Raw genomic sequence first — 23,434 nt, forward strand, 5'->3', positions numbered from 1 at the left:
ACTGTCCTTTTTACTGCTATACAAAACTCCTATACAAAATTATGTGCATAAATATCATTTTCAAGAGAATAGGAAAATTACTCAAATGATTGAGTGATGAGTCCAGTACTGTATCCTTCATTCCTCAGGATACTGTTGCATTTAATTTTCACAGTTTACCAAAAGAACAGCATTTATCACACTTATAGGTAAGCATTAGATACTGTTAGCTAGCAAATTTAGAAAAAAAACATTTAGAACATATCCATCACTTCCCATACACACTGTGCAAACATAACACTGGAAAAACACTGTTTTACTGTTTATACTCCATGTAATATTGCAGCAACTGTCACTCAAATTTGATAAACTCAGAATATTTCTACCCCAAATATGGTAGGACCTGTGCAACCTGACAAAGAACCCAGTTCTGACAAACTCAAACTGATCAAGTTGTGCTGTTTTGTTTTTCTTAAAGCCCTAAAAATCATTATATTCTAATTATCAATCTAAAAAATACCGGATTATAAATTACATAGATTTTCTAACTCCCTCTTTTACTCCTCCTCAAAAAAACAACCAATGCAATGAGGTATTTGAAATCAGACAAGTTTTTTTTCAGAAAGTTGCTAGTAATTGCAGGAGAAGGAATGACCATTATAACACAGTTTCACAAAAACAGACAAGAGTTCTACATTCACTGTGTGTTTTCGTTGGACTTAGTTTTAAAAAAAAATTCACCAATTTATGTGGAATATGCAGTAGAACAATTGGACTCTACACACCAGAGATGAACACTGTTATGGAAAGTGACATAAGAAGCGTAGGAGGGTAAAATGCCAAAGTCTCTCAGGACTACATAACGCTTATCTCAAAATAAACGCAAGCGTGTTAGTCAAGAGCTCCTGCTTTCTTTACACACTTTTCAACGTATTATTTCCACGATATTCAAATCGGTACAAAAATTTACAGAACAGAATGCCAACAGTAATTCCAAAATGTTCCCTTCCCTGGACTTCCCCAAGAAGAAATCCCAGAATTATTAAATAGGCAGTCCTTAAGATCAAGGAATCACTCTGATCCAACTCAAAAAAGCTTAGCACTCTACGCAAAGAGGAGTTTCCTACTATGCATCTGAACTGGTTTTCTGCAAATATGATCACCCCTCAGCTCCTCTCCAACTACACTACAATTACTCAGATTGCTGCAGCTTTTATATGACCACTGGGAGAAAATGAGTTTATATTTCCTTGTGCATTATAATCTTGGCGCACGGTCAGTAGCAGTGACGTTTGTCGGGATCCTCTGCTGTCGGCTCAGACAGCCAATGCCCAGGAACAAACCGTCATTTCCTCACCCCTGGTGCCACTCCACAGGTGGACCAACGCATTCAGCTTTAGCACCCACGACCTGATGAGTCAGAAAGGTACCAGAAGATACTGCGCTCTCCTGTCATCCTAGTGGTATTTCTGGTCACGTAATATGTGCGTATGAGGAAGATGCATAGCAGTTAAGGCATAGGCGGCCACCACTGAAGGGCAGAGGTGAGTGACTATAAAAGGTATTTCCCCACCTTTCAGACCAGTTCTGCAGAAGCTGGGCAACCTTTCTGCTGCATAACTGAAGAGATAGTAACTGATTATTAAATATAAATGTACATACACACAAACACTAAAGTACCAGGGACTGCAGATGAAACCACAGCCTTAACTCCAAGCTTCCTGGACTTGATTTCGTTTTGGCCACAGAGTTAGTTTTATTCTTTTTTCATTTTATGTATTTACACAAACAAATATATCTCAACTAAAAGAACAGTTTCTTGTAGTCAAACACTTACTTGATTTTAGCAATGCAGCAAGTGTGTCTAAAGCAACCCTGTCAACATAATAAAGAAGATAAACAACAAAAAACTACTCAACTTCATATAAAACATTATAAAGCTATACAAAAAGTTCTACAGCTAACAGATTTCTTTAGTGTCTCTTCTGTTTTCCTGGTTGCACTGTATCAGACTTTTCTTTAAAAATTTGGTTTTACTAAAACATCATGCATCTCTGAGACCTGAGATCTAATCTAAAGTTAAAAACACTGATACAAGGGCTATATGAACTTTCAGTCTTTGCAAAAAAAACCCACAGTTAGCGCTAGTGTAACGTTTATAAATCACATTCAACAGAAGATCTCTCTAAAACCCTGGTTTTATGTTAGCTGCACAATAAGCCACTTCTGCAAAACAGAGGACACCACTTCAGAAAACTATAGGATAAAACTGGTAGAACATGAACGTATTTAGGAGTAAGGCTCATCAACAAAGGCACTACACTACAGAATCATCAGTAAAAAATTTTTAGTATACAAAGGTCTTGCCTTAACTATCTCAAGATGTACTACTAGAAAACCTAACATGTATTTTTACCCTCTTTGTAAAGATAAGACTTCACGCATTTGATCTCGGACCATAAACAAAGATATCACAATTACTCACATCATGGAATAATAAGTTCATATGTTTAATTTTAGCTGGGGGTTAAAGGGACAGGAGTTTTCAAGTACTCCAAGAACCATGTGTACTTGATTTAGATAACAGAACACTAATTTGTACTGAAGTACTATTTCAGTAGACAGAAGAAAGTTCAGTTTTCCACAGGTATGCACTTCAAAAGGCTAGAAGAGCGTAACGAGAGACCTATCTCCAGTAAGATCAAGTGGAAGACTGGTATACAAAAGAGAGTCATTCAGGACCACTTGCGAAAAATATCTGATGAATAGGATAGACGAGTTACTTATTTTTGCCCTAAAATTACTGCCTACACAGGGAAAAGGCCAAAGGCACTGCTTTAAGGTACCCAGTCAAACTTTTATTCACGTAGTAGTCCATTAGACACATATTCCTGATGTTTACTATTCTACAGTGGATGTTTTTGTCCTGAGAAACGGTTTGATTGCTTGGAGGTATAAAGCAAAGGAAATTCTAGTATAAAACACACAGCGTCACTGTGAAAACACAAAGGAGAGCTGGGAGCAAATTCAACACTTTTAAGAACAATGAGATAGTCTTGACCAGTTTGTCCTGTTCTGGGGATACCTGTGGGTACAATTTCCATGCAGGAATATCAGAGGGAAAAAATAACACTTCTATCCTTTCACCTGTACTGCAACTAGATATTCAAATATTTTGTGTTACTGCACTGGATAAACATAGAAAGTCAGATTTGTGGTTGTCCTTCCCATCTCTCTTTACTTTAACTGTCAAATATGAGGTATGTTTCATTGTTTTAAATATTCTTTTTCATTAAAAAGTAAGTTTTGAAACACATTTAAAACTTTTCCATATACAATATTAAAAAGACATTACTTACTTCATAAGGCTAGTGTTCTTCTTACTGAAAGGGCCAATGATCTTAAACATCAGTTCTACTACTCCATTCTTTCCCAAGGATACTGCATTTACAGCTGGAAAAGTTAAAAAAAAAAAAAATCCCTTTTAAGATAACGTAGCATTAAAGGTAAAAGAAACTGATACTCAAAATCCAGAGTGAATTTGCAGATTCAAAACATGAAAACGTTAGACGTTTTTGTGCTTTAAAAATACAATGATAAGCAGATACCACTCTGCACATAACTTTGTCCTGATAAAATCCGAAAAACAAAAAATTAATTTTTACTTTCTAAATATAAACTAAGGGAAATCACTACTTCCCTGTGCATGCTCTGCTCCCTTTCTTATTAAGATACACCAAAAAAGGATTTTCTTCCCAAAAGCTCACAGTTTATCAAGACAGCAGGGTTTCTTAAATTTAAGAGTCTATCAGGCTCTGCAACTTGCTATTATCCTTCAGTAACAGGACAGACAGGTATGTCCAGAAGTATGTGAAAGCCAAGTGTCCACTGTATAATTTAGAAACGACAATTAGCACTATCCCTACCCTTCCTGAGTTACTGCATATGTAAACACGTTCTCAGAGAAAAATATAATAAAAATAATCTAGTTAGAAGGGGAAAAATTAAGAGAGATGGTTCTAAGATCCGTGTTCAAGAAGAGCAAAAATAGGACTCTATTCCTCTAGCAACAGTATACAGATTTTAAGTAGAACTACCCGTCAAAATGTAACGAACTACCTTTTCCTGTTCAGAAGAAAAGTGGCAATACAAAAAGCAGAATCCAGGTTAGAGACGCAGTTCAAACTCCACTTTCCAGGATGAAACAGGTTTTCAACTCAACTGTGTAACTACAGTATTAACTTCTCTCATTTAAAAGCATTTTACCTCATCACCAGTTAGTGCAATAAAACTTCCACATTTTGCAAGTATTGCAGCTTTATGAATTCTAGTTGCTTAAGTGAACATCCAGTAAATAAAATCTCATAGGCCAACAAATCCATTCTCTTGGAGAAATATAATTATGTTTTCCATTTCATGCATTTAATTTAAAAGCTTTAATAGCCATTTTGAGTTCAATGGAAAAAAATAAAAAGCTTAAAGAGCAACTAACTGGTAGTTAAGGTACAGTAAGAGCCACTTTGTTTTCACCAACCTCCTACTGCCTGCAAGAACAACGAACTAAGCTTTTATGGAAGAATATTAGTCCAACAGTGGGACCCTTCAACACAAGTAATAAAGAAACGGCTAAAGAAAGAAATAAAAGTATTCCCTGTGTAAACTAAATTTTAAATCAGCAACAATGAATTTAAAAATAATAAAAATTAAAAAAAGTCACAAGCATTTGTAATAAAGAGAATAATTATTTCATTTGAAGTGCTCTTGCAAGCACAATGTTGGCATTCCTGTTTTAGATAATTTATCAGCGATAATAAAAATGAAACAGCAAATAACTCCACACACCCAACAGTGCTAATTAAAAAACCAACCATACACACACTAAACAGAAACCAGTCATGCACAAGTACACATATACTTCACAGCTTTTCTTAGGTCTTGAGTAATATGAAGATATAACAAGCCAATTTTGAGGTAGCGATGGTCATTTTAACCATGTAACACTAAACAAGTATGTAGATCATATATTTTAACCATCTCAAACATTTTTGTTATTGTATGAAAAAGAGAAAAGAATGCTCTGCAATACTTACAGTTGGATGAGTAAACTCTCAGTACCTGAAGACACGGCAGTATTAACCTGTGGTTCTGCAAATTCTGCTTGACCAAATTCAATGATATGTTTAGGGCACCATTAATTCTAGCCTTCATGCCAATCTTTTTATCTGACATCAAAGAAATAGAAGATTGATCAAACCAATTTTGAAATCATCATAAAAAAAAAAAAAGTAAACTGTGAATTCCTTCTAGTGATATGTCAACTCTGAATGTCTTTATTTTTCACCACTTTCCTCCCGTTACATTATTCCTTCTGTTCTCCTTTACCAATCCTGACTACACAAATGCTTACACAACAACAGAAGGAAAAAAAAGTTCCCTTAAGTTTCAGTTATAAAACTAGTAAATACTAAGCCACGTTATTCAGTGTAACATGATCACCTTTTGGACCAATTTTTGCAAGAAGGGTGTGAAGAAGCACCATTAACTCCTCATTTGGTGGAGAGTCTTTGCTGGCATTCAAAAGCAGCTGCAACAAGATCTGTGTCCCTCCTTTAGCGACCAACACACTTGCTCTTCGACCCCCACCTAGAAATTAAAAACAAAAGACAAGTGATATTTCTGAAGTCAAAGAACAGTCAGATATCTAAGCTATAGTTACCATAAAGAAAGCCTTTACAGTAGTAGTGCTCTCCTCATAGGTGACCACGCTACAACAACACTAAAACACATTGCTGGACTGCGCACATAGAGCGACATAAATACTGAAGCTACCTTTTAAAGAAATATGCACAATATAACTTTTGCTTTAGTGATCTTCAGAAAAAAAGAAAAAATAAGTCTGCAGAAGAATACAAGATTATCATCACAAATTGCTCCTTGATGAAAACTTACCAATTGAGACTAACTCAATGAGAATACTCAATATATTTAAAGTAGTTTGAGGATCTCGTGTATTCTGAAATGAAATAAAAAAAGATATTTCCTTGCTTAATTTATGCACCAAATACAGGAGTTTCTAGATATATAAAACTCAGAGAAATTTCCACTGCTGAATCAAACCAAACTTAAGACATTACCACCCAGCTACCCATCCCACCATGCAGCCTGAAATATCTGCAGAACCAATTAAAATCTGGTTCTCAGTACGGCATTCGGGTATCCTCAGTATCTCTCTAGTTCTCTGTTAATTAAAAGCAACAGTTCACAAATAATCTCTTAGAATATTCTTCAAAAAGGGACTGACAGTCTTATGTAGTTTAGTTTATGAGGCCTAAAGATCCTACCGAATCACTACAGCCCTCTGACAAACACAACTTTTGGAGATAAGAGTTAAGATAAAAATATATTTAATAGTATGAAGCCTAAATGATAATATGAAAAACTTGCAATGTACACATAACCACACAAATTAAAATGTTTTACCTCTAGGGTTGAAAGGATAACTTCTATTCCGGTGGAACCCTTAGAAGTCATCTCTTTCCTAGTTTTTTCTGCCAGTCAGAAAGACATCATTTTTCTTTTAATATAGTAGCTTTGCAGAAAAAAAACTAATCCTATACGTACAGATCAGAAAAACTAAGCTACAAATAACAAAATCCATTAAAAGAAAAACTGTACACAGGTATAAGAAACATTAACACATCAATAGGCAACAGACTTAAGTGTTTTCAAAACTAATCTTTAGTTTTACCTGTGCAACAATATTGTGTTTAAGCTTACAGGCCCTGATTTTAAGGGGTGGGGGGAGGGGAGGAAGAGGGGGAGAGGAACGGGTGAAGGGGAACCGTAAGAAAAAAAGCCGTAAGCAAGCTATCTTCCAGATATTTCTGAATCCCAGGAAGAATTACTGGAGATTACATTCTTGAGACTTCCAGCAGCAAATTTATTGCAAGTTATTTATATATTTATATAGACAGATAGATAGATATTTGCTTCATTATAGACAAGTTTTTATAGTATCATATCACTAGATGTTATTCTTTTTAGTTTGAAAACAGCTTTAAGATAGCTTGAAAAGGACTATAAATAACTAACATCTAGGGGAGAGGGGAGGAAGGGGAGCAAAAGCAGCTGTAACTTTTAATATTAACCAGTTTATTTCATGGAATTGCATATAAAAACCTACAGTGGGTCAAGTCTACCTTGGTAGGAGGCCACTGCTGAACAGCACTAAACTAAACAAAAATCATCTTAAAAATAAAGATTTTATTCTTCATATGAGTATACTTTTAAAAGCAATTGGGCAATGAGGAAACACTTCATTATGTATTAATACTTTAACTAGAGCAGACCTGTATTATATGTTACAATGTACCACATGTGACAGTATCACATCAGCTATTCTTATCCCATGAATTATTACTGAAACCATTCCTGTTGACAACACAAAATGCATCCAGGGTAACCAAATACTATACTGTATAATATCAAACACGTCCTTGAACAGGTGCTTTTAAACCACCCATGGTGAAAACAGATGGATAGCCAACTTTATCAGGCAGGAAGAGAAGTTTAAAAGAGTCCAGCAAGGAAGAAATATAAAAAGGAAGGAAAGGAAAACTATTAAAACAAAAGAAGTTGAGATATTTACCTTGACTCTGAACCAGATGAAGGATCTTTGAAGTAACATATCTGGCATTGTCTGCTTCTGCTAATAAGGAGTCTGAATTGATCTTCTCCAGCTGTGACAGCAGAGACATAGTCCGAGAACTGGTAGAAACACTACAAGAAATATTTCCTACGTTCATGTTTCCATCCACACTGAACGTGAAACCAAACACTAGATCAGAAAAAAACCTACTAGCAACAAAAGTCCCATGATCAGAGTAAGGGGAGTGGCTAAATCACCTTTGCATTTTATCTTGACAAGAAAACAGTCTTAATTTTCCTCAGTTTTGGCACCTTTACAAATTTTGCAAAGCCTGCATTGCAGCAGACTAATTATATATAACAGCATCTCCAAGAGCAACCACAGAAAATACTTGCAGCAAACAAAACACAGAGAGTGGTACAAATATTATTTCCCTACATCAGTTTGAGTAACTTCTACTGAATACAGTCTATGTCAAGTGTGATGACACTGCATCAAACCTGCCATACAAGAAAAACTTGCCGCTCTTGCTCCAAAACTAGCTGGGTAGTCCTAAGGACTGTTTGTCTTAGGGAGAGTCTTTCTGAATTGAATCATTCAAGAACTTAACAAACAAGCACCCATTAGCTGAAGAAAAAGATTACTGTTTTGAACAAAGAATTTAAGAAAGTGCCCAAGGATATCACCAGATTTTTGATTCATTTTGAACACAGGAGTATTTTGATCTGACATCACAAATTTGCCTAGAAACGCATTTTAATCTAACGAAAAATTTCAAAAAGGGGCATTTTTATAGATAAAAATAAGGACAGTTAATATAAATATTTACAGCGTTGAAAATACAGCCAGCATAGAAATCATTTTTTCTCCAGTTTTTACTGTAAAAAATATTCAGAATCATTTTCAGATTCACATTGCCATATGAAAGTCATTTTCAGACACATGTTTACATGACTGTAATTCACATGATAATTACTAGAAGAAACAATGGTTTGCAAGAAATAACTGTCCCACATTTTTACACTTGTAACATTATAGTCCTGCAATAATCAACAATAACTCATTTGACCACATACTAAAGGTTCTCGCCATCTGCAATAAAATTGAAGTTTATGACATTAGCTTTATAAATACTGTCAGTGTTGTTTATAATAATGAAGAATTACTACTCCTTGATCTGTATTTTATATCTGTGAAAAGGTTTCATACTTACAGTGAACTCTGCTAAAAGAATTAGTTCACATGTGGACAAAAATGTTAATATCAAGCAAAAAGGTAGCTGACAGCAAAGGTCACACTGCTGTGAAAATAATTTGATATAACAGCTGCAGTGGAAACTCCTTCCATCACTATTACTTTTCCACACTGACATCTAAATGAAAAGCATAACCAAAAAACAACTTCAGATTAAAGAGAATACTTCCAAGTTGTCAATACCAGTAGTAAGAGGTTATATTAATTATAAATGTTATATTAATTACAAATGTTATTTCTCAATATAAAATTATTTCAATATAAATACCTCACCTTCTCAACCACTTGCTAGACTTTGATTTAAAAGTATTTTTTAAACTAAAATAAATCCGTCTTGGTCAAATTTTACTTTCCTTTGCAAGTAAGGCATAAATCCTTTAGTCTTCTCCCATCATCCAAAACAAGGCAGGATAGTATAAAGTCATAAGCTGTTTGCACAAGCTTTATTTTGTTTAATTTCCAGTCCTGCACTTATTCACTGAATTTGAAATCCTCCAAAATAAATCCAAGATCTTAATGAAAGCTACAAACAGTTGCCAAATTGACAAACTTCCTAAAGATGCTGTCCTCTCCAGCTCTAAAATCAAAACACATATAGTCCAACAAACCTATGTAGAAACAGTGTAAGAGAACTGCTGCTCCAATTTATAGATATATAATGTAATTTTCATTTTGATATATCATTGGTCTCACAGCAAAATAAACAGAGCTTGAAAGTTGGAAACAACCCAACATAAGAACGAGGATAACCCTTAAGAACAAATTAAAAAATGGTACTTAATTTCTGTTAAAGACAAAACTCTCAGTAAAGGTATCAAAATTTCAGAGTAAACCCGATTCTCGATTCACGAAGCCAGCAAATTCTGAAAAATAACACTGCCATACAGAAGTAATATTACTAACACAATCTCTCCATACTTACTAAAAGCTTTAAAAACTTTAGGAATGGTAAGTCATTCCCACTGAAGGGCACTATCTTCTGAAAGCCAGCAATTTAATTCCTAAGTTTTGAGCTAGAATTTCTGCAAGAGCAACGGGTTCTCGCTGTAGCAGTTAAACAGAAATATTAACCTTCAGATTCAGTTAGCTTTAGAATGGTTTTAGGCTAGTCCTCTTGCAAGAAGTCTTCCAACAGAGGGTAGCCAAATATCACTGCATGCCTTCAAAACATTCGGTAAAGGGTTCCTGAAAATGAGACCAGCTCAGAACCTATACCAAAATATAAACCAAAGTCCTGATTTGCTCTTCCTCGCTAGGAGTGACCTGAATTATGTTCTTATAGCAGGAGTTATACCCTTCCTTATTAATACTCTATGCTAATACACATACTATGTAATACTAAGACAGCTTTCAATATCTGCACTGGAACTCAAAAAGACCGTAGGACAAGAAAGACAGCAGCCAGCCTGACGGATGCTGCTCCTGCAAGTCATACTGCTGCCACAACCCATGTGAGCCAAGAACAAAATGTAAAGCCAATTTCTGATATTTGTACTACAAATCAGAAATTCTGCTATTTATATTGCAAATATCTTTCTGATATTTGTAACACAAACGCATACATTTTGTCAAACAAACCATCAGGATTCAAATCTAGAAGACATCTCTTTGAAAAAGACAGGTAGCCACAGAATTCAGTATCTTTAATGCAACAGCTATGTAATTCCAGGAAATAATCAGAATGGCACAGTAAAAACTGTGTCCCCTCAGCGCTAAATTTCCTCTTCAACTGCTGGCATTCCTGAACCTCACATGAATACTCTGAACATCGTGGCCAGCCTTTTATATACCCGGCTTGTGTTACCCCAGTGTAAAGAACTCTTCTTATTACTACGAGAAAGGACACATTTTTCACCTCACCCATTCTAAAGCTTCCTAGGAGTAGTCAACCCTAGTAGTTATCAAGTATTACATAGCGTCTCTACTACTTTTAGCTATAAAAATCATGGATCAGGAGGACTAGAAAGAGCTTCACAAGGTCATAAAATTATGACCCTCCACAACACTGAATCAACACTTCTGCTCTTCCTGACGGACATGTGCTCAACCTGTCCTTTAAGGCCTGCCAAAAATGGTGTTTCAATAACCAAAGGCAACTTTAACACTTTACATATCTCCACTGGAAAGTTTTTCTCACTGCAGTTTAAGCTTACTATTTCTGGCCCTCCCCACAACAAATGTGATTGTCTGCCATCCTTTACCTGTTCACATGATATTCCTCCCCAAGCACGGCACTTTGCACATACTCCTGTCAAATATTTAGGACCATTTCCTGCATTTCATAGGAGCATTCTGAATTTTTATTTGGTTTTTGTAGACCTCCTCAGCCTCAAGTTACCTGCAACTTTTAACAAGCACCTTCTTCTATCTTTCAGATCATTAACTGAACCTCAGAGTCTTTTTAGTCATTCACTGTAACCAGAAACAGAAAAAAACGAAGAAAATCACCATACACAGAAATTAGACTGTGCATTCTTTCCTCTAGACAGCAAAGAACTAACTGTTCTTTTGGTATCCGATCAATTTTGCACCTACTCTACACTAATTTTATACGGAGCAGTAGCCTTAGCTACCTGATGGCAACTTCATACATAAGTGAATGTATGCTTAAGTACATAAGTGTGCTTAAGCTTTACTGAAATAAAGTATATGGTGTTTTAATGCCTCTTCCCTGCTCAAGGGACCTGTTACCCTCTCTCTCTCAGGAAGAATTAGACATTTTCATGAGCCACTCAACCCCCCATTGGCATTAGTAGCCTCACCTGCATTAGTAGCCCCACCTGTTTGGTTCACTCTTCCAAAATCTGCCTGGGCACAGCAGCCAAGAGGACTAACCTACAATTACTCAGCGTCTGCTCCCTGACTCCCACAGACACAAGCACTATTGCTATTTCTCAGTCCGTCAGTACTTAACCCAGCTCTCATAAGTTCATTTAGACAGATTTTCTTTAGGCAGCTTGAGGGGACGTTTACGAGGCTTATTTCATCCATACACAACAAATCTTCAGAGGCAGGAAATCCTCTCTCCTTTCAAAAGCTTGAGCATGATGTAGCTCAAAGCACCTCTCACACCACCAACTTACAGAAAGCAAGCAAAAACAAACCAGCCGTCATTTCAACTGTTGCCCAATTTGCACAGTGTGATTTTAAATAGCCACATGGCTCTGTGGATTTCCTCCCATCATTGGTTGTGAAAGCTCTGAGTAGACACAGAGGAAGCCAGGGCTCACACAGCGAGGAACAAAGGACTCTCGAGGTTCACGTCCGAAATGAAAACTCCCCTCAAGAAGAAAAAAAAAATCGTTTAAAAGCGCATTTTCTCATGGTTGGCACATTTATGTGGTCCCACCAACCCCCAGGAGGTTTAAGCATGCTTACTCTGATTCGGAAGAACTGCGAGATTCACCATTCCCCATTATTCATTATGTAGTACTTTCACTATACTACACACTCAAACGCATCCTTCCCCTTTCTTAAGTGTCTACTCAGGGAGCTAGTTCTAGTCGGATGAGAAAGGTAACGTGTAATGGTTGCCATGGCACCTTATGAAAATTCCCTTATCTTTAGAATGGTTTTAGGCTGTTCGCCTTGCAAAAAGTCTTCCAACAGAGTAGAGCCAGATGGAGGAAGTCATCAGAAACTTTCAGTTCCCCAATCGTATTTACTTCCTCTGAAATTGCTTCACTGTTTACAGTCAGTCAGTATATTTACATATCAGGGAGTGACTTCTTCCCCCACAGCAAACAAGGTCTCTCATATATTTCAGCATACTCTTCGCAAAAGCTCCAGGGAGCCTGTAAAGATCTACTTTAACTGGGTACACTTCTCATGAGGAGTTTCAGTAAGGGGCTCTGCTTGTTTGTGAGTTTTTTTTTCTTAAGTCAAGTGCAAACCATTTCTAAATTCCTTTTTTTCTTTCAATTATCTCCAAAGTTATCAATAGTCTTCAGATAGCTGATATTTCCGATTGGTGCACTGTTATCTCTGTACACAGGTTTTCCATAATTTATTCATAAATTAGGGAAAAACTGTTTTGCATTGCAGGGACGGAAACGTTCATTTTAACTCAATAACTAAATAAGAATACATGACGTTTAAACAGCCACTCTGCAGAAAGCTAATATTCCTTGTGCTAGTGCACTTCATGTATTATAATGAACAGTACTTCCAAAAACATCCACTGCTGATGAAGAGTTTGCTTTGCTTATAATAATGCGTAAGAAACTAATGTGCCCTAAACAGAAAACATGGTAGCTTTTTACTATTTCTTTTGATCTGTCTTTCACACAGCCAAGCACAATCAGCCTTTAATATCATACTATTCCACTGCTACACTCAATAAAAGCAAAGACCACTCTAAATGCAAGCATTTAAATTCAGCATGATATAACCTTCTCACAAATTTGAGATCCCTCAAAGGTGTACAATAAATCCACAGCTGAGCAAATCCATCCACTCATTTAGAAAAGGACTGGTATTTCAGATAGCTAAGAGTACAGCCAAAATAACCTATTCTGTTGCCTCAGAATAATTTTTTAAATCATCAGGATGGTTGGATGAAACAAGATGGTTCAACCTGTGCTACCACAGGAAAAGAGTAAAACGGAAAGCCTTCAGTAATTTCCTGAAGTTTAAGACACGTTGCCTTCCATACATAATCTCACAGCTTTCCCAAATATTTTATAATGCTAAATTACATTCTCATGAAAACAGCATACGACAATTTTAAAGTCATGAACTCTTATGCCATCTCATGCTTGTTTTGCCTAGCTATATGCTCAATTGCAAGATTGCTGGAGAATGATATATATCTTATTCATGACAAAATTGGGGCTTCATTGCAGGTTATGGAAACTTGTCCTTTAATTCCTTCAGTAGCAATCATTTTATGTTTTGCCAATCTCTGGATGAAATTAATTGATAACTGTTTCAGTGAAATTTAATGTTCACCTGATATTTGCTAGTCAAAAGTACACTGCAATACAGACATCTCCGATGAAGTAAAGACTAACTCACAACTCTCTAAGTTTGCCAAGTTATTTATTACAAGTGAAGTTACTTAGTCAATTCTGAGTCCTCTCACTGTTTCAAGACATCCACTGCCAACGGTGGACCCATAATGTAGTATTTATTTTCTAAGATGCAGACTGCTTCTTTACAAATCTCAAATAGCTCGACATTGAGAAGTCACTATGGTTTTAAATTCACCTTTTCTCAGATGATGTCTTTACTTTGCTCATATCGGAAAACTTGATTTGTCAAATCACCATCTCAGATAACCTGGAAGATAGTAAACAATTACAGATTATCAACAACATTTGTTTGTTCTTTATATTATCACTGCATTAGTTACTCCTGCACTAGAAATGTTAAATAAGTTAATTTGCATTGATTGCCGTTCTTCACACTGTCACAAGCTCTTCTCTCTTTAACCTGTTTGACCCAGCTTTTTCAACAAAGTATTGGAAAGTAAGTATGGAGTTTGGGTCTGAATTATAATTTAGTCCTATCAAACTCCGAGAGTCCGATTATAATAAATCGGAAGTTTATCATATCACTGACTTAACTGCTAGTATTTTCATGCCCAGGACGGACTGTTACCAAACAAAGTTTTTGCTGGAGGCCACGTTTTTTAAACTTACTTTACAGTATTAGGAGGATAATAATATAGTTATTTCTGACTATCATTTCACGTGCATATAAGATAACTAGGAAAAGAGGCACAGCGAGAAACATGGAGTGTTTGGTGTCCTTATTTAAGCAGGACCTGAATACATTTCTTGGACGGAAACCATATCGTGCTAAGGACTCAGTTTTCCTATCCTTTTAAGGACACTGTGTCCTCAGGGTACACTGTCTCCTCAAACGGTGCCTCCAAGCAATAAAGGTTGCAGTCTCCAGGACCATGAACTGAACCTTAGTGATTCCATATGAGATCAAATATGAACGACATATAGTCCTACTGGAGGGGGAAAAAAAAAAAAAAAAAAAAAGTAAAGTCCTCAAAAGGCACAAAGGCACAGTGGTTAGTTTAAAGGCAGAATATAAAGTAAAAGTGGGGGGGGGAGGGGGTTCAAAATATGAATGGTAGGAAAGAGGAAAAGGCACTTGCTCTCTTAGGAGCTGAAGGTGAGAAGTTCTGTCAAAAACACCCTCCCCCACCCCACCCCCCAAAAAGGAAATGTGTAAGACCCTTCAAAAACTTTGTTCAACATACACAATTATCAAAGTTTTGATTACTGCTTAATTCTATTCTGCAACTGCTAAAACTCAAAAGCAGAAGAGGTATGAAGCAAGCTTATTTCCAAACTTACCTGAAAGCAGAATCTTTCCCCAACAACCAGGAAGCGAATGCTTGGCTTTTCACAAGAACTCCAGCTTGACTCAAGTTAACAGGTGTCCTAGATTTGTCCAAGCACCCTTCAAGTGTAAACTGTCTTGACTTCCTTTAAAGAAAATGGATAGTTATAGGAGAACAGCTGCGTCCACCACAAAGCAGACGATTTGACAAATTCTAAGTGTCAGGATATTCCAAACAGGTTGCAGGGGAGAAAACTAGGGGAGAAAACATTACATTCTTGAACTGTTATTCAAGTAGTCAAGTGTCGTTAGCATTGACCAGCTGTCAGACAGATGATAAAGAGACTGCCAGTGCCAACAGTATCTACATATTAAAGTGTACTGAACTGCTTTACAAGTGCAGCCAGCTACAGAGCCAAACTGTCTTGAATCGCAAGGTCTTAATTTATTTCACTCTAAATGCAACATTAAGTATTTCAGTAAGCACTAATATGCAAATGCTGCAGGTTAAGGTGAAAAGACAAGAAGACAAGAAAAAGCACAGCAAAAGCCAGAAAATAATGAAAAGGAATAGGGAGAAAAAGAAAAGAAATAGAAATGTATGTATCCATAATCCAGAGAGTTGTGGTGGAACACTCAAACATGGTAAAGTACCAAATCTCTCTTTAACAATCCAATAAACATGTGCCAAAAAATAGCTGTTTATAAAGAATTTTTATTTTTTGTTTTAAATATTTGCTTATTTTGAATAAAGAATTGCTAAAAAAGTAAAGAGAGAAGGTGTGTAGGCTTGCAGTTTTCAGGGTGGCTTGTTTCGTTCAGGTTCAACCCGAAAAAAAAATCCCTCTCAATAAAATACATTTTTTAACCACAGGAGTGGCAGAATAAAAGGATGAGTTACCAGCACTTCTTCTGCATTTAAAAGTCTAACACAGAAGCCTCAAGTTGAGAAATAAGGTGGTTCACTAATGAAATTTCAAGTTGACATATGCTGGATTTTGTGGAATCTCTCAGCCATTTCACATTATCTGTGGAACATTATTTCTTCCCATCTCCCACCAGCATAGTGGTAACAGGAGCCTCTCCATAGGAAATTTCTCCACACAGGTAAGGTGAAGATCAGCAAGCTGCACTCATTGCAATGCTACCACCATTAAGATAATGGAAATGGACTGTAAAACATTGCATGAAACTTTTCATGTTTCCTTACTCCTGCCAGCTTTGAGGTTTCCTGACTTACTGTGACCCTCAAAGATCACACATCAAGAACTGCAGACGTTTCTGGTCTAAACTCTTCATTAGAGATACCTAACAAAGCCCTCTTTTTCCTCAGTTTCACCTATCTCATGTGTTCCGCTGCAGCCATCTTCGCCAAGCCACCTGCAGCATGGATGCACAGCCTAAGCTGACTCATGTTTCAGCCCAAAGGAGCGTTCAACCATCTCTCATTCCCATTTTAGACATCCATTTACTTTTTTGATCCTGAATCCACTGCTTTTGGGGAAGAGGAACCTAAAATGCCATTTATTTCAAAAAATAAGTAAATCAGTAAAAATTCCCCCACTGAAATCAGGTCAGTGCCTATCCCACTCCCCTTGTACATCTTCTCTCTTAGCAAGATACCCGTGCATCTTCACACCAGTACTAGGAACTTGATACCACACTTAAAGGTCACTTGGTCATCAATTTCATTCTCCATCATGTACTTAATGGAAAGAGGGAATTAAAAAAGAGAAAAAGTAAATACTATTCACCAGTTACTGTATATGTACCATCATACAGCTTTTCTTGCATCTTCTGTAAGAGTCTGGTACTTAAGCTGAGGTGTTTATTTCAGGGGAAAGCTACTATACTCCTTATCTATTGCAAGTCATCCAGGTGGAATTCCTAAACGGTCATCTTTAAATAATGTCAAAGAAACCAAATTAAATTCAGTGCAGTAATCACCAGAACTTGTTTCTCACGGTATGCGCATTCACTGTGTATTATTTTCCTTCTTATCTCCCATTAATCACTAATTGATTTTTAGAAAGGAAAACACAAAACTGAGCTCCAATCCTTACCCTACCTTACAGTCCTATTAAGAAAAACTGCACAGTCACAGCTGTACAGCTATTACATCATGCCAGTGCTGAGCACTTTTATTGTTAATTGAGTCACATCACCTCTGAAAGGAATTCCAGTTACTACATTACACACAGTGATCTCACATGAGAAGCTCTGTATGTTTGTTTTAAACAACAGCAGGTCTGGATTTTTTTTCCCCGTCTGAAAGTTTTTGATATTTACCTTTTTGAAAAATACACGTGGAAATTATATCAGACTGTCTTGCGGTCAAGCCCATTTTCCCACAATGTCTTCTGCCACAGAAGACAAGCCTACTCGCACCTGGCAAGCTCCCAGCAAGCAAAGGGAGCAGGGCTGGTCAGACAGGGCAAAGTGACTCTTGTTACAGAAAGAGGTGCTGGGAAGCAGCACGGCCAGGACATGCCAGATGAAGGTACCTCCAGGGCTCTCAGCAGCAGCTGAACAGCCCCTCAAGCCTTCAGGCTGCTAGAATTCCGTCTCAGGGAAACAAGCGGCGGATAAGCTGGAAGATATTCTGAGTTCACGCAAGCTAAATTCACGTACTGCCACGGACCAAAATACTTTACCACGGAATACTTCTGTCTCAGAAGGATAAATGTAGCTCAACGATTAAGAATATCTTTGCATTTTGTTTCTTTCTTCAATCAGAAAATAGATTCCTTAAAACAAGCCAAAGACCCCTGAAACCTGATTTACAGTTAATACTAGAAGGCTTTACTGCAGAGCGCTTTCTAACTACCTTTTGAAGACGACAGTTCACCAAATTCTTTCATCAAAAGGACTGGAAAAATCAAAAATAGGAATAGGTATGCACAGTTTTATCGCTAAATCCTCCCGACGCAGCTCTACTCGCAATATATTTTATTTTCTGCATTGCTTTCTAGAAACTCCCCTTAACTAGCTTAATTTATATCTTTTAAAAAAAGCCAATTGTTCACTGAATCTGTTCAATAACTCAAAAATCTATTTTATTACCATAAACAAATAAGTCAGTTTTGTAACAACAGCATATCAGATTATATTCACGATGGGACAGAACAAAGCTTTAGTTTCACTGAACATTACTAGCATTTTAAGCCTGCAAACCTATAAGGTTGCTATTGCTCATCTATGAATACTAAGCCAAACAAAGAACGATAATAAAGTTACAAGCATCCCCTTGTATTTTCAAAACTAGAGTTCAGTCTTCATTTATGCTCATCATGGAGCTACTGATTTGAAAAGTCTAAAAAAAAAAAAAAAAGAGAAATGGAACTCTAAACAAGTGCACAGCAAACAAATTGTTGTTGTGTACTTTATCAGATCATGGAAACAGGTAACTGAGCAAAAGCTTTGTAAACAGTACAGCATAAAAAAAAGCTAACACTCAAAAGAGACAGGAAGGAATACAAAATTCAGTGGACAATTTCATAGCTCATTATTATTTGACATAATTAGAGAAACATTTCTATGAAGTAAGAAACCATGTTATGATTTAAAACTTCACAAATACTGGGGAAATAAGACTTGTGGAGCTACAACTTGTCTAAAAACCTCCACCATGTTAGTTCATTGCCTTCTTAGCTATGCTCCCAAAAGTCAGTTCTGTCTCCCGCAGAAGCACGTGTGGGTCCCTCCAACCCCAATGGGGATTAAACCAGAAGCAAACAGGCCTTTCACAAGCCATCGCTTCACATACCACAAAGTCTCAGAAACTGTTTATAGTCTGAAATATTTTTTTCCAAGACACTGAAAAGGGTCTGTTTAAATACAACCGTATAAAAAGACTATTGCATTCCTTGTTTTCTGCTAGGCAACCTTAATTCCATAACAGTACTTCAGTTTTCCTTTTTTTTTTTTTTTTAACATAAAATTGTTTGCAGGAATAGACTTTTTACTTCAGTATATTTACAATCCTGGGAATAGGCCCTATGCTCAAAATTTAGGATGAGTAGCAATCTCTGACAGCAAGAGTCACTACCTTGGTACCAAAGAGCAAACTGCCATGCTCTCTACAAGCATTTTGAGTAACACCACACTAACCTGCATCTCTCGCCCCCAAATCAGAACTGAATACTTACTGTCCAGTTGCCCCCCCGCCCCCACAACTCTATAGCTACTAAAAGAAAAAAGTCACGGATATACTCCTGAGACTGCAGTTGAGAAAAACAGCAAAGCCTTAAAGCCATTAGTATTACAGTAACTACTGAATTAGTATTAAAGCTGAAAAATCAGGTACTAAATGCAGTGAAAACCTATGGAATACCCGCAGACAACGCGGAGAGCTGCAATCTATTACTTGAGGTTATGTAAAAGGTGTTCACCAGGACAGCGTGCGCGCTCTCCCTTTGGCAGCGGCAAGAGCTGGCTGCTGCTGTCAGTGCAGCCGTGCAGCCCCACAGCCTCATCCTCTCATACCACAGTGAGGACTGTCCCTCTGCAGGGAGACTAGAAATTGTACCGTAACCCTCCCACCACAGATTTAATCATTAACTCATTCACACATGACACACTGATTCCTAATTTCTCACCCCAAGTGATAATTTTCACTAGTTTTTTTTTTTTCTTAAAGAATTGAATTTTTGACTGAATATACCTTTATTTTTAGAGCCATACAAACTAGGTGAGCTATTGTACGTAAAGAAACTTATTTTCTTGATAAAAACATGAGATGCCATGTTAGATTAAAACCTGCATGGACAACTTTGAGATGTTATTAGCAAATGAAGCAAACAGCTTCATATCCTGAGAATTCAAGCCACGGTACAATATAAAAAGGGTACACAAAAAGGTGTAACAGTCCAATTTTAGTGATTAAAAACCTGGAGGAATCCTTCCAGCTTCACAACTAATTTTCAAGTTGACAAATCTCAGTTGTATTCAATCACAGGGTAGTAAGTTGAACACATACATAATGCAGTTATAACTAATACTGCAGCTCAAATCTGTTCTCAGAAGTTGCCTATTCCTAACCTAATTCTTGAATCTTCTTATACAAACTCTTATGAAGAAAAATATCAACTCCACAATCTTCTTTTTGTGGAAGTTTTATGGGAATGAAAGTCCTTGTCAACAGCTCAAGGAGAAATAATTTTCAGGATTAGCTACTTCTTATATTTCATTAAATGGTAGATTAGAATAGACTGGCTTAGAATACACACTAAACAGTTATCTTTTTCTAATACTTTAATTGTCAGCAGCACAAAAAAGTTTTTAGTGCTAGTAGAAAGGTTGATAATTTTCTGTTCCACCTTAAAGGTACATTAGAAGTAGTTCTTCTTTGAAAAACTGTTCATTAGAGAATAGAGAAACCAGTCATACTTTTTTTTTCCAAGATGTAAGCCTTGACATGGTAACAGCAGAAAAATAACGCAGTAATGACTAAAGCTAAGACTCTCCTCACAGCAGTGAAAACGTCACAGTCTAATTTTCAAGTTCAAAATAAGATTAAAAAGCTCAGAACTTTGACTCTTGGAAGAAAAATTACTTTTAAATTAGCTATTACCTTTTCCTTGTACCCTTTCCTATAAATATTTATAGTGGGAAACAAAAAGCCTGAGGTGATTAGTTTGCATGCTGCTGCATTACAGCAAAGTGTTGGCTTTCTCACATGACTATATAAAGTGCAGTATATACTTAGACATTTTAAAAGGACGTGCTTAAAGCTTCACAGAAGCTGAAGCACCAAAGTCCTGTCAAGCAGCCTGCCAATTATGTCACACAACTGTTTACCAGCAGTCCACTTAACTGTAAAAACAAAGTCCCATATATGCAGCCAAAAAGAGCTGTAAATACCTAATTGTTATCATACCTAATTCCCTTTAAAAAACAAAGTCAGCTAGCAAGAAAAAAGGCAAAAAACAAGAAAACTGCACTTCATTTCTTGCCGTGAAAGAATCTCCTGGGAAGTTGCAGGCACTCTGTAATCTTACCCTTCAAGACACGACAAACTTGCTATCATCAGGCTCACAGGGTATCGTTTTCAAAGCTTGCATGATTAAAGTTGACAGAACTATTGCAAAAGTCAGCCGCTTTTTGCCCAGCTAGTATAACTCATTTGTCAGGCAGAAGGTGAATGGTGCAGAAGGGGAAAAGGGGAACGACAAAAAAAAAAAAAAAAAAACAGCCAGAAGGGAAAGAACAGAAACACACAACAGAAACAAAGCATTTCCTTAAACTAAATACTGACCAAGAACTGCACATACAGTAAGCACAGAAAACACTCCAGCCTACTTACCTCACCTTCTCAGCTTGGCAACATCCATCAGTATGGTGCTAAACCTCAAAAACACTAGCCAGTGCCTAGTTCAGGGACTGCTCCTGCAAACGATGCCGTCAGGATGGCTAAGGATGGTCTGCAAAGATACTGGCCCAAACACCTACCCTGGTTAGCTCACGAGCTGAGAGAAAGCAAACTGACAAGCGTGGTTTTGACCCAAAAGAAAAAGATCTATGGTTCCACGTTGCCCAATTATCATCTACTCAGATGCATCTCCAGCTCTTCACTTTTTAACACGATTCTGCTCATTAGTAGGCAGAAATGCAGTCACCTCACAGCCTATGAAATCTCTTAGCGACCATTCCTATTTCCAAAACCTCAATTTGTACCATTTAGCTTATAAATTATACATTAAGCAACTGAAAGAGTATTACTTCCCTCCACTATACAAAACCCTGGACATCCTGCTTCTCAAAAATCATAAGGCATTTAAATGTGAAGTAAAACTTTCACATGCACCTTTTAATGTATTGAACTTTTAGGGTGACAGCTTCAGCATTTTCATCTGTGCAGCTACTGCAGAAGAAAGCAAGGACATTTGAGTTCCCCTCCTCTACGTGCAACTCTTACAAAACCTTATTTCCAAGCATAAACCATGCCGAATTGAGGACACACACTGAATACAGTTCATAATCTTCTCGATGCAGAGGATCCTGCAGTGTTAAGCTGGGGACAGCAGCAGGGCGTGAGGACATGCCCCCGGATACACCCGTCAGAAATCCCCTCAACGCCCTGATACAAAGCAGCTACCCGGTGCAGCAGGCTCATACTCTTCCCAAGAGACCTGATTCCTCTATATGTCGCTCAAGGAATTTAAATACTGAAATTACTCCAGTTATACTCCAGGGGTCAAGTGACTTCAGTGGCGTTCCAGTTCTTTCAGACACCGGCAATTCATATCGCAGAAGTGATCTCCTAAGAGCAAGGGCTCACACAAGCTTTTGACCCATCTGTCAAGAACCACCAGATGTGTTTCGAGAGGATCACCGTGACATTTAAAGGCTGCAAAGGCTCTAATCATGAGATACCTTGCTGAACAGTTAGGAAATGAACGTGAGTTGAATGCCTTCTCTAGACTAAAACCTAAACATGAGGTAAAACAGCAAGTTCCTTCTCTAAACCAAGAGGACTTCAGAGAGTCTTCTCAGAAGCTTTCCCTCTCTAATTGTAGCTTCTCATAAATAATTTTGGAGGTTTTGCTCCCCATAGGGAGTCTAAATAGACTTATTTTTACAAAGCTTTCAAAAAAAAAAAAAAAAACTTACTGTTCTTAATTTACGCTGCCAATTGTTAAAAAAAAAAAAAAAAGAGTAGTATATTAAGACATCAGAAACATACAGTAAAAATTTGTTCTGCTGAAAGAGGATTATGCGACAAAGTCATCTGCATGTAAACAGGAAGATCCAGAAAAGGAAATTCTCTGACAGAACCTGAGACAAACTCATCACATGCATCTAATGTTAACATCGTTTGTTTCAATAAGGATAGGAGGATAAAACGATCTTCCTGTGAAAGAGCAAGCAACATCCAAAATGTGAAAGCACAGCGCTTACACAGAAGAATTTGTTTTTTCTGAACTAGTAAGAACAGGTACTCTAGTTAACCCAGTTCAAGAAGATTCCACATATCCACTAATTATATGTTTATCGTTATCAAGAGAAATCAGAGGAAGGGTTCAGTTTTTCTAGTGAGAATACTACCTTCAGTATTCTGGAGAGTTATAAAAATATCTCAGTGACTTCCAGCCTCATGTTTCCATTCCAACACGCATGCTAGAAAGATGTTTCAGTCAAAGCACGGCACCAACATTAACGACGCGAAAGCCAGTCATTCTCTATAATCACGGCTGATTCCGTACAAGTTGGTGATGAATTCAAACGGTCAGTGCTGGAACAGTTTAGAATCAC

At 37.1% G+C, this 23,434-nt stretch overlaps 1 protein-coding gene across 7 annotated transcripts in view; it reads right to left on the minus strand.

Annotated features, from left to right (window-relative positions):
- Positions 1-23,434, minus strand: part of LOC104144611 (cytosolic carboxypeptidase 1) — a 74,306-nt gene that overhangs the window by 39,866 nt on the left and 11,006 nt on the right. For 2 of the 7 annotated variants that reach the window (XM_068927084.1, XM_068927086.1), the window contains exons 2-10: positions 15,196-15,327; positions 14,090-14,161; positions 7,628-7,758; positions 6,460-6,527; positions 5,929-5,992; positions 5,476-5,622; positions 5,070-5,201; positions 3,339-3,432; positions 1,817-1,854 (exon numbers count right to left, since the gene is read on the minus strand). In XM_068927084.1, the coding sequence (XP_068783185.1) occupies positions 1,817-1,854; positions 3,339-3,432; positions 5,070-5,201; positions 5,476-5,622; positions 5,929-5,992; positions 6,460-6,527; positions 7,628-7,758; positions 14,090-14,121 (706 nt within the window). In that variant the 5' untranslated portion in view covers positions 14,122-14,161; positions 15,196-15,327. Of the gene's footprint in view, positions 1-1,816; positions 1,855-3,338; positions 3,433-5,069; positions 5,202-5,475; positions 5,623-5,928; positions 5,993-6,459; positions 6,528-7,627; positions 7,759-8,840; positions 9,000-14,089; positions 14,162-15,195; positions 15,328-21,485; positions 21,881-23,434 lie in introns of those variants that run through there. The other 5 variants (XM_068927088.1, XM_068927085.1, XM_068927087.1 and 2 more) reach the window with 5 other exon arrangements.

This window comes from Struthio camelus, chromosome Z (assembly GCF_040807025.1).
Source record: "Struthio camelus isolate bStrCam1 chromosome Z, bStrCam1.hap1, whole genome shotgun sequence".
Classification (NCBI taxonomy): Eukaryota; Metazoa; Chordata; class Aves; order Struthioniformes; family Struthionidae; genus Struthio; species Struthio camelus.